Source organism: Micropterus salmoides, unplaced genomic scaffold (genome assembly GCF_014851395.1).
Source record: "Micropterus salmoides isolate LMB-PRFRI ecotype aquatic unplaced genomic scaffold, ASM1485139v1 Ms_hic_scaffold_15, whole genome shotgun sequence".
Classification (NCBI taxonomy): domain Eukaryota; kingdom Metazoa; phylum Chordata; class Actinopteri; order Centrarchiformes; family Centrarchidae; genus Micropterus; species Micropterus salmoides.
The window spans coordinates 25,647,445-25,661,202 of NW_024040596.1; the positions used below are offsets into that span (position 1 = coordinate 25,647,445).

Consider the following 13,758-nt stretch of genomic DNA (forward strand, 5'->3'; position numbering starts at 1 on the left):
CCACCTGTCAATTTGCATTCATTATCCAGCATGCCAAGAAGAAACAAAGTATCACCAGTAAAGTCCTTATGGGAAGCACAACACAGTAATAGTAGTAAGAGTAAAAGTAAAATAGCTCAATATGTTAGACCACCAGTAAATTAGCAGTTAGAATGTTGTCTTAGAAAACCATCCTCATGAACTGAAAGCCCAAAAAGAGTTTAAGAATCACCCAATATAATAAAATATCTCCACATAGACCACATTAGCATGGAGAGAATGTCTGCTTAAAAAAAAGCAAACTGACAAAATTCCAGTCTCTCTGCTCCCCATTTATCAACTTTATCATTCGGTGGGGATGGCTGTTTGCGACCTCGCTGCTCCGGTGGGTCTGGGGGTGGGAGGGGGGATCGATTCTTGGTTCTTTGTGGTGCGGGCGTGGGGGATTTTGATGCGATTGACGGGTGTCGGAGAATCGATTATGTGAATGTTGATTGATGGCATGGTGTTGGGGGGCGGCCACAGGCAGCATCCGGGCCATCTGTGGCCTGCGTGTGGGTGGTGATTTTGGCAGCTGTGCAGGTGTGGTGGCACTCGGCGCTTGGCTGGCTCCCTGTGGGTCCTGTGTATGGGGCCGGGCGAGTGGGGGTGGCGAGCGGTGGAGCATGGCGGTGGGAGTTGGTGGGGGGAGGTGCTTGCAGTGGGTTTCTGTCTGGTGGTGTACGTGCAGTGTGGGTCATGGTGTGTCCGTTGGTCTGCGGTTTCCCCGTCGAGGGGGTTGGTGGGCTTGGGGTTGTGGCTGCGCTGAGTTGCCTTGGGAATGTGTGGGGGCTTGTGGTTTCGGGGATCTCTGCGGTGGTTCTGTGCCCTGGTGGGGCTGGGGATGGGTGGGGTTGTCGCTGGTCTGGGTGCTGGCGGTGCATGAGGGGCTCTTGCTACAAGCCCTGGGCTGGAGGGACCTGGCGTCCTCCTGCCTAGGGGGGTGGGGGACAGGGATGAATGCTGGGGTCAGTCAGGAACCTGGCCCTGGAGGTGGGGAGCTCCCCGGCACGGCTCTCTGCTGTTCTCCCATGGGGCGGGGCGGGGCGGTCTCTGGGCGCCTCATGATTCGATTTGGTTGTGGTTCAGAGGGCTGCAGTGCCACTGTATGTCGATTGTAATGCATGTTGGTGCAGGGTCTCTGGATGGCTGCTGGGCATTTAATTTGCGCATTGAGGTCCGGGAGGGGCATCTCCTGGTTGGCTTGGAGAGACTAGTTTGTGTCCCTGTCGGGCATTGAGTGTCGCTGTGCTCGCACAGTGGGCCGGTTGAGGTTGTCGCTTCTGCATTGATGTTGATGATTGTGTGCCGTTTTGGTAGTTTGGTTGTTCGTTCCGCGGCGGTGGTGTGCTGGGTGCCGCAAGTTCTGGCATTTGCGTTCTGGTGGTATTGCGTTGTCATTTGGCATTTTGATGGTCGTTTGTTGGTCTTCCGCGTTAGAGTCACGGTGCGTATGGGAGTTGTTTGTTTCTCCCACCCTTAGTGGCAACTGGGGTTCTTGCCTGCCAGTCGCTGGGGTCGGTGCAGTGTGGTTGTGGCGTGCCATTCTTACTAACAACTACACTCTGTAACAGGGTTATACACACACAAATATACACACACTGACCTAAGCCCCTCTCTCTGTTCTCTTACAGGCTTCGTTGCTTTCTGCAAGTGGTGTTTTCCTCTGCTATTTCCTGTTTTCCCTACCCCCCATCCTCTTGCAGGTGTTGTCCTTTCTCTGTGGTGTCTGACTGTGCGGCTCATATCCCCATATCTGTCCCCCTGTCCGGCCCAGTGACAAATCAATATATATATTTAAAAATAATAAAACAGACAAAGGAGTATATTAATAGTCTCTTCTTAAAGTAAAATCTGTCTGGCACAACATGGTATCCAGCTCCTCATACTCTATACCAGGCTGCTGGTATAAAAAAAAAAAAAGAAACACATTGGTATCAGAGAGCTAGTATAATGACTAGCTTGGTTAGCATTTCTGGTATTTTCAGCACTGTATCTGAAGAGTGCAAGCTTCTGGTACAAGAACATGTGACTGTTGGCGTTATCTTGGGATTTGCACAGTCATTCAATGAGTTGCCTGGTATGGCAAGACTTTTTAACATTTATTAGCCAAGTTTGACCCATTGGAATTATCAACAATGTCATTTTGACTAGTTTTAATTTGCATTCAAGATGTCTCTAATGTTATTCTCACTAGAGAAAATGACTGTAGAAGATTTCTGTAATTCAGTTTTGACCAGTCAGTACTGATTTACAGATGCAGGCAGTGATGTCACAGCAAAACAATATTCAATTCACCACATATCCTGAAAGACAGTTGCAGATGGCTCAAACATCATCATGACTAGTCTAGCAATGGCGGTCACCGTTGTGGATGGTTAGAAAATGCTAAGAAATAGAAAAGAAAAGAGAGCTTTGTTCACTAAAGAGCTTGCGTAGAAATGTACAACTGTCAACCAAGACGAGAAGGAGGGTAGACGGCTCACCCGTGAGCTTCTTCCATCATCAGCTCAGGATAAAATGATGTGGCTCCCGACTACCACAACTTGCTGTACCTTTTTACATAACTACAGATATCTGCAACTTAATTTTGCCTAGTCACAACTCTAATTCAAGATATCTGTAATTACATTTTGACAAGGCAGAATGAAAGTTAAAGATATGTACAATTTGAGATATCAATAATTAATTTCATTTCAAGACATCTATAACTAGATAAGTTAATAGATATCTACAATTCATTTATGACTATTTATCATTTCATTTTAGATATCCATAACATCCTTCTGAGTAGTTATAATTCCAGTTTAAGATATCTATAATGTCATTTTGGCCATTTAAAACTTTATTTAAGATATCTCAAAAGGACAAGATATATTGAATTGGGGGGAATTCAAGATATCTTGAACTGGAATTATGACTAGTAAGAATTAAATAGTAGGTATCTGAATTACAGCTAGTCATAATTCAGTTGCAGATATCTACAACTGAAGTGTAGATCTATGAGAAACTCAAGTCAAAATATAGTTACGGTTTTCACTTTATTACAGCTTTGACTAGGCAAAATGACCTTGCAAATATTATTTAAAAAATATCCAGTCTAGCTAAGAGATGTTAAAACAGCTTGCCTCAGTCTAATGTATTTACTCAGTCAGGAGTAGAATTAGAGACAGGCTGCCATGGTCACGGCAGCCTTTTCCCTTGTTTTCCCCTTCACCGGTCTCCCCTACAGTGTGTTTTGTCTATCTCTTAGTGTCTGTGTGGGCATGGCTACTACTCTCTCACCTCCCAGATTCCTGGTTACCTACCAATGACACACACCTGCTTCTCATCAGCTCATCAGCCCTGCAGTATCTCAACCCTGGTTCTCTAGTCACTTCTCGCCAGATTGTTCAATCAGCTACTGTGGTAGTTAATTTTAGGCCAATCTTGTGTCCTTTCTAATCTCTAGTTAGTTCTTGTTGCATGCTTCTTCCGTTTAACTCTCTAACTCCATGTGTTACAGGATCACACTCGCCTCCCTGCCTGCCTGCTCTCAGCCAGCAATGCCAAGCCAGCCACCATTTTCATTCATTCACCTAGTCTGCTCCAGTCTCCATCCACCATCACTTACCACCCTCAGTCCTTTGCCTTCCCCAGCAAGGTCGCTACTCTCACCATTCACATTCCCCGTTTATTAATAAATAACCTTTTTCTCCTAAATCTACCAAACCTCAGGAAAAGTTTGGGTCTGCCTTGGAAATGTTTTGGTCATTATATGATCTAGCTTCGATCTCATCCAAGTGATGTCATTTTCGACCCCGGTCATAGTTCATTTGAACTTCCCACCTGCCTGTATCAACTGAAAGGTTAGAGATCTTCCCATAATTTGTTGTCCTAGCCAACTGCAAAAACGTTATTGCGTTTTCTTTTTCATATTGAAAGCAGTGAAGAAAATGATTCATTTTTTGAGGAAGTCAAATGTTTTTCTTTGTGGGTAAAATATTTTTCTCCTCTCAGGATACTGTATTTGAATATTCAATGGAGGTTCCACACTCAGAACATCTCCACTGTTCTTACAAGTAGCACCACCAGTACCAGTGTTCCTGGTGCTGCGAACAATAATAAATATATATTGGATTGACTATGTGGCCTCTGGGACTGTAGCACACTTGTTGTACATATGCATTAAGAATTTGTGTAAGACAGGAAATTTAGGCAAAACCAAAGAAAGAAGAAAGGAAATGAAATCCTCTTTATTGCTCTAATTGCATGAAAGCCTTTTATGTTCCCTCACACTCTCTGCTTTTTCAAAAATTGCAAATTAAAGCAATAATCTTCAATAATTATCATGTTGTTTAGTGTGTCAGAGTGGGCTGCACATCATGAAGCTGCAAGATTCTAACACGACATGATGCATTAATTGTTAATAAGTGCTAATGTTCATACATATTAAGCATTGAAAGGTGGCACCATAAGTGCTTGAGATGATATATCTGTTGATCAAATTTACAGTAAAATCATTGAATGGTGTTAATGCCTCTCTAATCTGCTTTCTCTCGCTCACAGATTTACATCAACCCCTTATCACCTCCATCACCATAATGATAGTAATTAGTACAGAGTGGACAGCCGCAATCATAATTAGCATATTCTCAAAGCCAAATACTAATGGATCTGGTATGCACTGTGTGTGTGTGTGTGTGTGCGCTTGCCCCACCCCTGTCACAAGCCTGCATGTCTCCTCTTGCTCCAAGGGAAAATTCCAATTAACCAACAACTTGCTCTCAAGTGGAAGTGAGAGATTGAGAAACTCAGACAAAAGCACAGGCACAGACCAGACTGGAATAACAATACAGGTCACTGACTATAGGAGCTACAACATATTTCTATAACAACTAACCCAGGATTTACTAGGATGAATTAAAAATAACTTTACCTGGACACACAATGGGTATGGTTACACGTGCATAATAATCACAATATAGCCAGTAAAGCTACACTAATTAATGTTTTAATCAACAACTGAAAAAAATGACTTTGTGTATTGTGCGTCACTTGTGCTCATTATTCACCTAACTCTGCACTTCTAAGTTCTAAGCTTCATGGACTGTATCAGCATCTTTTAGCTCATTGTTTTGGTTTTACTACAGTTTTTTTCATGGCGTATAGACAAAGTTATTGACTAGCTGGTGAAAGGAGCACACATGAATAGGTGTGTGTCATATGATGACCTCAGAAGTTGCAATACCCCATGCAGTTACTACTACATTTTTTTAACTTATACTATGTATTTAGCAATCAATTCTCGATCTCGTTTAGTTGATTAATGTGTCTGCTTTCAGGGTGTTTTCATTCTTTGGCTTCTTGTTTACTTTTATTTTTAACCATTGCTTCCTTAGAGTTCCACTTCGTGGTTGAGAATGATGCTCTCATGAGCAGGCGGACATGAATGCAGAATCAATATCCAAAACAAAGAAAACAGAGACAGGAAAATAGCAGCAATAAAAATGGCGACAAGCATGCGTGAGATGAAACATATGTCAGTCACTACTGATCATTGCGTTGTTGCAAATTAACACCACCACAAAAACAGTTAACAACTAACACGACTGGACCATTATGAACCAAATGATGATAAATCATGTCAGAGTATCAGAATAGGATTGTGCTGTCTTATTGGAGATATTTCTCACATTAATTTATTTTATTGACCTTTCATTTCCAACCTTACATGACAAATTGTCAAATTCCTCCTGATGGTAGCTTAATACTATCAGTGTGTGCGTAAATGGGTGAATGAGAAGCAAAACCCTTGTAAAGTGTTTTGGATAAAAGCACTTTATAAATGTATCCATTTACAATGTATTCAATCAACAATCAATTATCCAATGAGAAATACATACATAGTTATTCTATAAATGATGCTATGCCTGCAGTGTATAACTCATTTGGTCGATTGATGGGTGAAAGTACATAGTCATCATAGGCGGAAATCGTGGGGGGGTTGGTGGAGTCACTCATCTGCTGGTGCTGATGTCATTCATATCACAATGGCTCCATCGGTAATTAACAACAAGCCTCCACCACACGCGGCTCACCTGCTGCTGTGAAAACGGAATCGCAGGTGAAAAGTACGAAACGCAAGTTGTTTTTCATAAAACTGCTGACAAATAAAGCCAGAGCAGACAGATACAGGCAGAGAGTGAGAGAAACAGGTGTAGGTGTGTGCTTGTGTGTCTGAAGGGAAAAAGTAAGGTGAGCAGATCACTGTAGATTGTGAGTAAACACTAAAAGAACGTGGAGAATTAAGTAGAATTAAAATGGTGGTAAGTAAAATACTAGAAAAGGGGTAATTTATTTTTCTAATATTTTCAGTTGAAATATACAGTATTTTAAAATGGCCTAACTTTTTTTAGTTGGATTTTAACAAAACAGCTCCCTCCAGTGAAAATACAAACGTAATAATCAATGTTTCATTATGATCATACAATTGAATGGATCGCAGTGCGAATAGCCAATGTTTATACAGCTTTTTTAATTACATTTTTAATTTAATTAATTTAATTTTAATTAATTATTTTTTTATTATTTAGTCACAATACCCCCCAACTTGTTGCTATACATTTCCCTCTCATTTGCAGTAACAGCAGTGTTTAATGGAAACCTTGCATCCAGTCGTACACAGCAGGTTGCTGCAGTTCCCAGCTCCGTGTTGAAGATGTGTAGGTACAGGTATTTATTTCTTTGAAAAACCACAATATGATTACAAGAAAGTCATTTAGTTTTCACAGCAAGGCTGCCGACTTGAGAAAACAATTTTTCTGTGATCCACACAACAAGCTTTCAAGCTGACAAAAGACCGAACGGACACAAGACCAAATGACTAATGAAATGGGCAGTGTGGTGCAAGTTCACACTTCAAAAGAGGTAGCTCAAAGTTCAGTTCAAACATATTAAAATGAACTAGTTCACTAGTCCTGCAAAATGAACTAAGTGACATTAGTTTTTCCCTTTATTTCCATTACAGAATGCTCTGAGTTTGACTTGGGTGGAGGAACTTTGCGACTGATGGCTCGTGGTCTCACCCTTTGTTAAGGATTTTATTGTGATCATCATGCACTCACAGATATTTCCCAAGACTGATCGGATGCTTCAACTCCATGTGTCTTTTCACATTCTTTGCTGACATGCTGGGTGCCATAAAACACTGTGCGTGTGTGCATAACTCTTGCAGGAGTCAATGATGCTCACGTTCAAACCAATACGTTCAGTTCACCATTCACCAAAAATGTTAGCACATTCAAACAGAGCATTCATGCAGAGAGCAACGCTAGCAATGGGATCTGAAAAGACTAAAGCTGGGTGATATTGACAATTTAACATTTTTAACAAACACTACAGGTGTCTTCCTAAAATATGTAAATAGCAAGCATATGGTACGGTGAAGAAGCTGTTAGAGGCATTAATTGTTTTTTTGGATGCATCTGATTTCAGAAAATCCTGGCAGATTGCTGCTTCGAAGCATGGAGGAAGATGAAAAAACTATAATTAAAAGAATAATTGCACATTTTGAGGAATACACTTGATAGGAACACACTGAAAGCCTAGCAGGGGGTCTAGGAAGGTGGTAGAAGACAGACTCATAGACGTCTATGAAAAAGTCAGTGTATTTACACAGTGCAACCAAGTACACATGTAACAAAGACGAGAAAGAAATCCTTCTCTCCTGACTGACAACATCAAGAAATGCTTTTTTCCCTGCATAATCAGCTTTAGTCAGAGCCGCATTTCTCTGAGTCTCTGAGTCTTCAACACCTACAGGTAAATGACAAATGTTACTTGCATCAGTGAATATTATCCATCAATCACTACCAAAAAAAAACATCAATCATGAACAAGATATACAGTATATACTAATCAATATGACAATTAATTGGATGGATGGATGGACTTATTGATCCCTAATTGGGAATTTCTTGCAGGTTATCCAAGCATTGCACATGAACAATAAAGACAAAAAAAATATAGGGTACATGTCAACACTTGAAGAGAGAAAAATATATCGATAGAAAAATAAACACAACAAATAACAAAATAAATTAAAATAGCTCAATACAGAGTACAAGAAAAAACCTTAACATACTCCATAAATAAATTTAGTATCTAAAACACAATTAAAAGAATATATTTGAATATACTAAAAATATATAATGTACATATCAAATATAAACATAGGACAAGTGTGCAAAGTTGTTGATTTTTTCTAAGATGCAATGAGGTAAATTCACCATGAGCAAAGTTTTGGAGGCGCGAAGAGAGGGGATTTGGTTGAGGCAAAACATATAGAGCTGAGAGTTCTGAGAGTTCTCTTTCAGACAGAAGGGAGGTGTTGCAGAGGATAGGATAAAAAAGAATAGAATAAATATAATTCCCCCATACTTTTGGTTGTGTCAGGAAGAGCATAAAACACCCCTTTCAACCCCTGAAAGGATGGTGAGTATGGGTGAGTACAAAGAAACTGGATACATAACTCAGACACTCAAGATTGAAAAATAAATAAACAATAATTGAATTCATGGAATACTTGTCTGAGTTTTGATTTAACCAGAAAATATTGATTGTAACGATGACAAAATATAAACTGGGATAGTAAGCAAATTAAAGATGTAATACTGGTTAAACAAATAAACAGCAAGCATAATTAGAAATACATAAAACCACAACTTTAATATAAATGAATGAGATTTATTAATGAACTTTAAAGGTACTCGTAGTTAGATTTTATTACCTTTGGACAAAGCTAGGCTAGCTTTTTCCCTGGCACCAGTATGTATTGTAGCTTCATATTTAGTATACAGACATTACAATGGCAGGCATCACTGCACCCGCCGTGGTGCCTGGTCCAGTTGTTTGGGCCGGGTGGATCGTGGTCTGCTGCTCTTTAATCCAAAAATCCCGTCTTCATCTTCCAGTGACTGTGTTTATCTCAGAGGAAACATGTTTTGGCAATAATGCCGGAAAAAACAGATAAAAAACAAAAGTATAGCGAAGTTTGAAGTAGCTACCGGCAGCGCTACATTAAATCTGAGCCCCATTTATAAACAGAGTCCCTTTAACTGTCCGGGTGGGGCTCACGTTTCCCAAATACACATTACCGACAGAATGTGAAGAAGTTACCGCTCTGACTTGTCCATGTATAGTCTGACAACTTTTTTTTTTACTGCACAATCAGTTTAATCAGAAGCACATTTCTCTGAGTCTCTCAGTCTTCACCACCTAAAACAGGTAAATGACAAATGTTACTTGTATAAGTAAACATTATCTATACAAACAAGACTTATTCCTTATAAGAATTTTAGTCAGACTAATTCTGAAGAATTTTAGTTTAAAACATAAAAAAAATGAACAAAGGTTGTCAACAGAATGATGTCAAAGATGTCTATGTATTTTTTTTTTCAGCGATATCTCCTGAAGTTAGCATGCTAACCAGCTATCTCCTGCCCGTCCTGTCTTGTAATACCGTCGTGCCTCAAAAGGAGATAGCGAGTCACTGTAGCGTCCAGTCTGCCCCTCAGTCCAGCATGAGAGGATGATGAAGTAGAGCTGCCCCGAGGGCTTGTCAATCAATGCTGCTGTACTGCTCTGCCTCCCCCTCACGCTTGTCGACCTCTCATCCTCCGCTACCTCTATTTTTTAGCGTCCTGCCACCACTTGATCTACCCTGTCTCTGACTGGGTGTGAAAATGTCGTTGTCCAGGGATACACAGGAGGCGGGAGAGCCCTGAAGCACAGCACGCTTCCTGGTAAGAAACACACTGATAATCAACTTAAAATAATATAAACGATGTAATATAAATGATCTGATTCTAATGAATTATGAATTATGTGTCCCATACTTGCCAATCCTTTTGATTTCTCTGTCCCTCTCACCTCTGTTCTCCTGGAATTTCAATTCTCTGCACATAATGAAATATCAAAATCTGCCAATTCACTACAGTTATTAGAAATAGTATCACTGCTGTTTGTGATTGTGTTTATTTAAGTTACGTACTTATTTCACATATATGTCAGTTGTGCCTAAACAGAGTGACAGAATGGAGCAGACACACACAGACAGGAAAGAAGCAAATGTTGTAGAAGACACGATACCCCGCTAATCCAGGAAGACATAAAAAGCATAATTTATGAGGTTATTATAAAGAAAAGCTCTAATGTTGCATGTGATTAGAAAAGAGCAGGGGAGCAGAATCGCTTAGAGAGTAGCATGACACAGCGGGGAGGAGGAGGTGAAACGCTGCCTCCTATTTCCTTGGAGCACGTGGGCAGGAATTACACATTGTACCTTTAAAGCAGCAGATGCCATCTCTTAACATGTTGAAATTCAAGTTATTTATTGTGTTTGGATTTGTAGACTAAAGGTGTAGCGTGTTTTGAGATCAGCCTCTTTTTTACCTTTTTAGTCCAAACAAAAGACGCCAGTTCATTTGTCAGGTCCTCAGATTGGGTCTTTTTGAAGACCTCTTTTCACCTCAATCTCCCCCAAATTTGGGTAAATTCAGCTCAACTTTGTTATTCAGACGGATATGATTTCACCTAAAATTCTCCCTTGTGCAGCTTAAACATGATGAACACGTCCTTGTGCTGTCTAATTCCCAAACTTGACTTCTTATTCTTAGCGAAAGGGCAGTAGGTCCTGCAAGATAATTCAGCACTCACAGGGGAAGATTAACAACCCCACAGAGGGCTTGGCTGTAGCTTGTCAATCAGGCAACTCACTGCTCCTTTTCAGTGCTTTGTTCTTTGAGCTGATGCAAAGGGCACCTACTCATGTCCATCACTTGCAACTTCTTCAGAAAATCCTTGCTGAAGTGAGTCAAGAGAAAGACTTGAGAATGAAAAAAACACCACCACAATTGTAAGATGAAACAAAGGAATAGTTGTCATTCATCTCATGTTCATATTGCCCCACAATTTGAGAAGTAACGCGTTTTTAAGGGAAAGCAAGGCAAAGATAAGGAAATGGCTAGAAATTACATTTATTGTGCAACCATTTATACCAGTCACAAGATAACAAAGGACATTTCTATTCACATTATCATCCTTTGCAGACTTATCAAGAACCAATTGTAAATTTATCCTGCAAGCCTATATCACGCACATTAATTAGCAGAAGTTTTCAAGAGTATGTGTATAGGAACATCTGTCAGATATATGCTGTGCAACTGGTGCAATTAAATTTTCTCTACTTCAAATGTTATGAGGAAAAATCAAAGCTGACAAAGAAGAGGAAGTCTTCACTTCACACCCAATATTCTTTGAAAACGCCCAAATGACATATTGTCCATCTTTTGAAAGTGTGTCAAAGAAGTATCACAATGCACTGAATAAAGCAGCTCAGGGACAGACAATTACTGGCGGCAATTTCAGTCTGGAAATGGCACACTGGGTGGTGTTTTGCACAAAAAGACAAGATACATTCGTCCGTTCTTCATCCTATGTACTGTACATCCTGCAGAGCGTCTTGGACAAGCTGCTCCTTTCCTGCTGCTTCATGTCCACTGTTACACAGCAGGCAGGAAGTCAACAATGGTGATAGATACAGAAAGGAAAATGTTGTAATACTTATGCATTGATGGTCTTAATTTAAATGTTTTTACTCAGGAATTTGCAGCAGATGGAGAAAGCATTGATTTTGTGAAACTCCTTAAAATGCTGCAAGTTTTGACATGGAGATAATAAAAAAGAGAATAAGAACACAGCAACAAAAGAAACTAAAAGCTCTTGGCTTTGCATCTGCAGCTCATCTTCCCTAATCAATCCATATCTAGTTATGGTTAAGATTACACTTTGCTCCTATCAGAGATTTTACTGACATTGCCTCGCCAAATAGCTGGCCATGTGTTTAGATATCAACATTAAGCCTACATAGCTCTACAGGCACATATATGTTGGAGAGAAATATTGCTCACACTTTTGAGAAACAGATTGGATGAAAATAACAGGTCAGATCAATGGTGCATAGCATCAAGAAAGTGTACAGTTGAAAGCTGGTGGAAATGTCCATGAGTACTGGAGGCACTTTCACTCATATATTAGACTTGAATCACAGCAACACATAAAGTACTGAGGTGACAGATTATCAATAACCCTATTATATGACTTGTCAGGGGATATGACAGTGAACCCTGCCACCATGTCACGTCAAAACATCCTGCAAACATCATCTGTTGACAATCCAAACGGATGGCTCATGTTTTTACATTCTCACGCTCAGTGTAAGTTGAATGTGTGAACATTTTAAATGAGCTGCTTTTTGTGATAACAAGGTGAAGCGTGATGCCCCTTAACCAGGTGCAGGAGCCTTCACTACAATTATGTAGGTGTAAATTAGTCTCAGGCTGTACCAGAAATCCCCACCTAGTGCCTCAGTCTGTCTAACAGGATGCTGTGATTGATCATGTCAAATGCTGCTCGTAGGTCTAGGGGTACAAGGACTAAGCACATGAAATCATCGGCAGCCATTAAAAGGTCGTTGGTAACCTTGAACAAGGCAGCCTCAGTGCTGTGATACTTCCGGAAACCAGACTGAAACTTTTCAAAAATGTTTTTTCCAGTGCAGAGAGAAACTGTTTGGACACTGTTTTTTCTAAAATGTTTGATATAAAAGGTAGCTTGGTCTATAGTTTTGAGGGATCCGGACCAGACTTTGTTTTTGCAGTGGGATCACTCAAGCAGTTTTAAAATAATCAACCAATAGACAAGGAATCGTTAAAAACAGAAAGCAAACAGGACCTCATAGATTCATTACCTTTAATAAGAACTTTGTTGGAATTACATCAAAAGGGCTGGAAGACACCGCTCCTGAAACATCAGACATGGTAATTGGATAAAACTGGTTAAAACTATCTTGTTGCATTTGTGAGGGAAATCAGAGGTAAAGGCAGTGGGGGTAATAGAGGCTTTAATTGACTCCACTTTATCAGTAAAATAAGATAAAAACAATTCACAGCAGCATCACTTTCAGCTGGGGCCCATGGAGGAGCTGGATTTCCCAGCTGATTGACAGTATGAAATAAAAATCTAGGGTTACACTGATGGGCAAAAATAAGTCTGAAAAATAGTGTGTTCTCACATCCCTAGCCATTTTGTTATAGTGTAATAATAACTCTATATAATAATAACAATAGTTAGTGAAAATAAGCAAACTGAATTGAAACGGTCAGCCAGATCATGTACATACTTCTTGGCTTCTATCCGACACTGCTCAAGTCTCTCAAAATCAACAGAAGACTGATGTCCTTGGAAAGTAGAAACAGACTTTAGTTTTTCTCTCATGCTTAGTCCAATCACACATTGACTGTCCCAACACTTTCCAAGTTCCTGTTGTTATTATCCATCGCAACAATAAGGAGAAATGTTCTCATTTGTTCCACAAAATGAGATATGCTGAAACAGGTACCCCAGACATAATTCAAAACAAGTGATTTTGCATGTCACATCCGTCATTATCACAGGAATCCACAGTACCTGTGAAAATGACCCTGAGTCAATTGATTCCTGCTCGGCCCAGACCGGATGTCAGATCCTTCTCTAGTAAGAATTTTTATATTAAAGATCTCCCCACATGGTCTTCTTTATTCTTTATTCTTAACCAAATGTTGGCTAACCTCACTTGCCTCTGCCAAATTGGGGGGTCGCTGAGGGTTGCCCCTCCCCCCACCTAAAAAAATCATTAAATAATATAATGATATATACTTA

General features: G+C 40.1%; 1 protein-coding gene across 1 annotated transcript; it reads right to left on the reverse strand.

Annotated features, from left to right (window-relative positions):
• Positions 1–324: 324 nt before the first annotated feature.
• On the reverse strand, positions 325–1,084 carry LOC119903700 (proline-rich protein 2-like). Its single transcript, XM_038719923.1, has 2 exons — positions 1,000–1,084; positions 325–890 (listed from the first exon to the last, which is right to left on the reverse strand). The coding sequence occupies exons 1-2, from the start codon at positions 1,082–1,084 to the stop codon at positions 325–327; spliced, it is 651 nt and encodes a 216-aa protein (XP_038575851.1).
• Between the last annotated feature and the right edge of the window lie 12,674 nt (positions 1,085–13,758).

Coding starts and splice junctions, on each gene's coding strand:
- LOC119903700 (XM_038719923.1), bottom strand. CDS start 1,084: ATGAGGCGCCCAGAGACCGCCCCGCCCCGCCCCATGGGAGAACAGCAG. Junction 891..999: donor CTCCCCACCTCCAGGGCCAG/GTTCCTGACTGA, acceptor ATGCACCGCCAG/CACCCAGACCAGCGACAACC.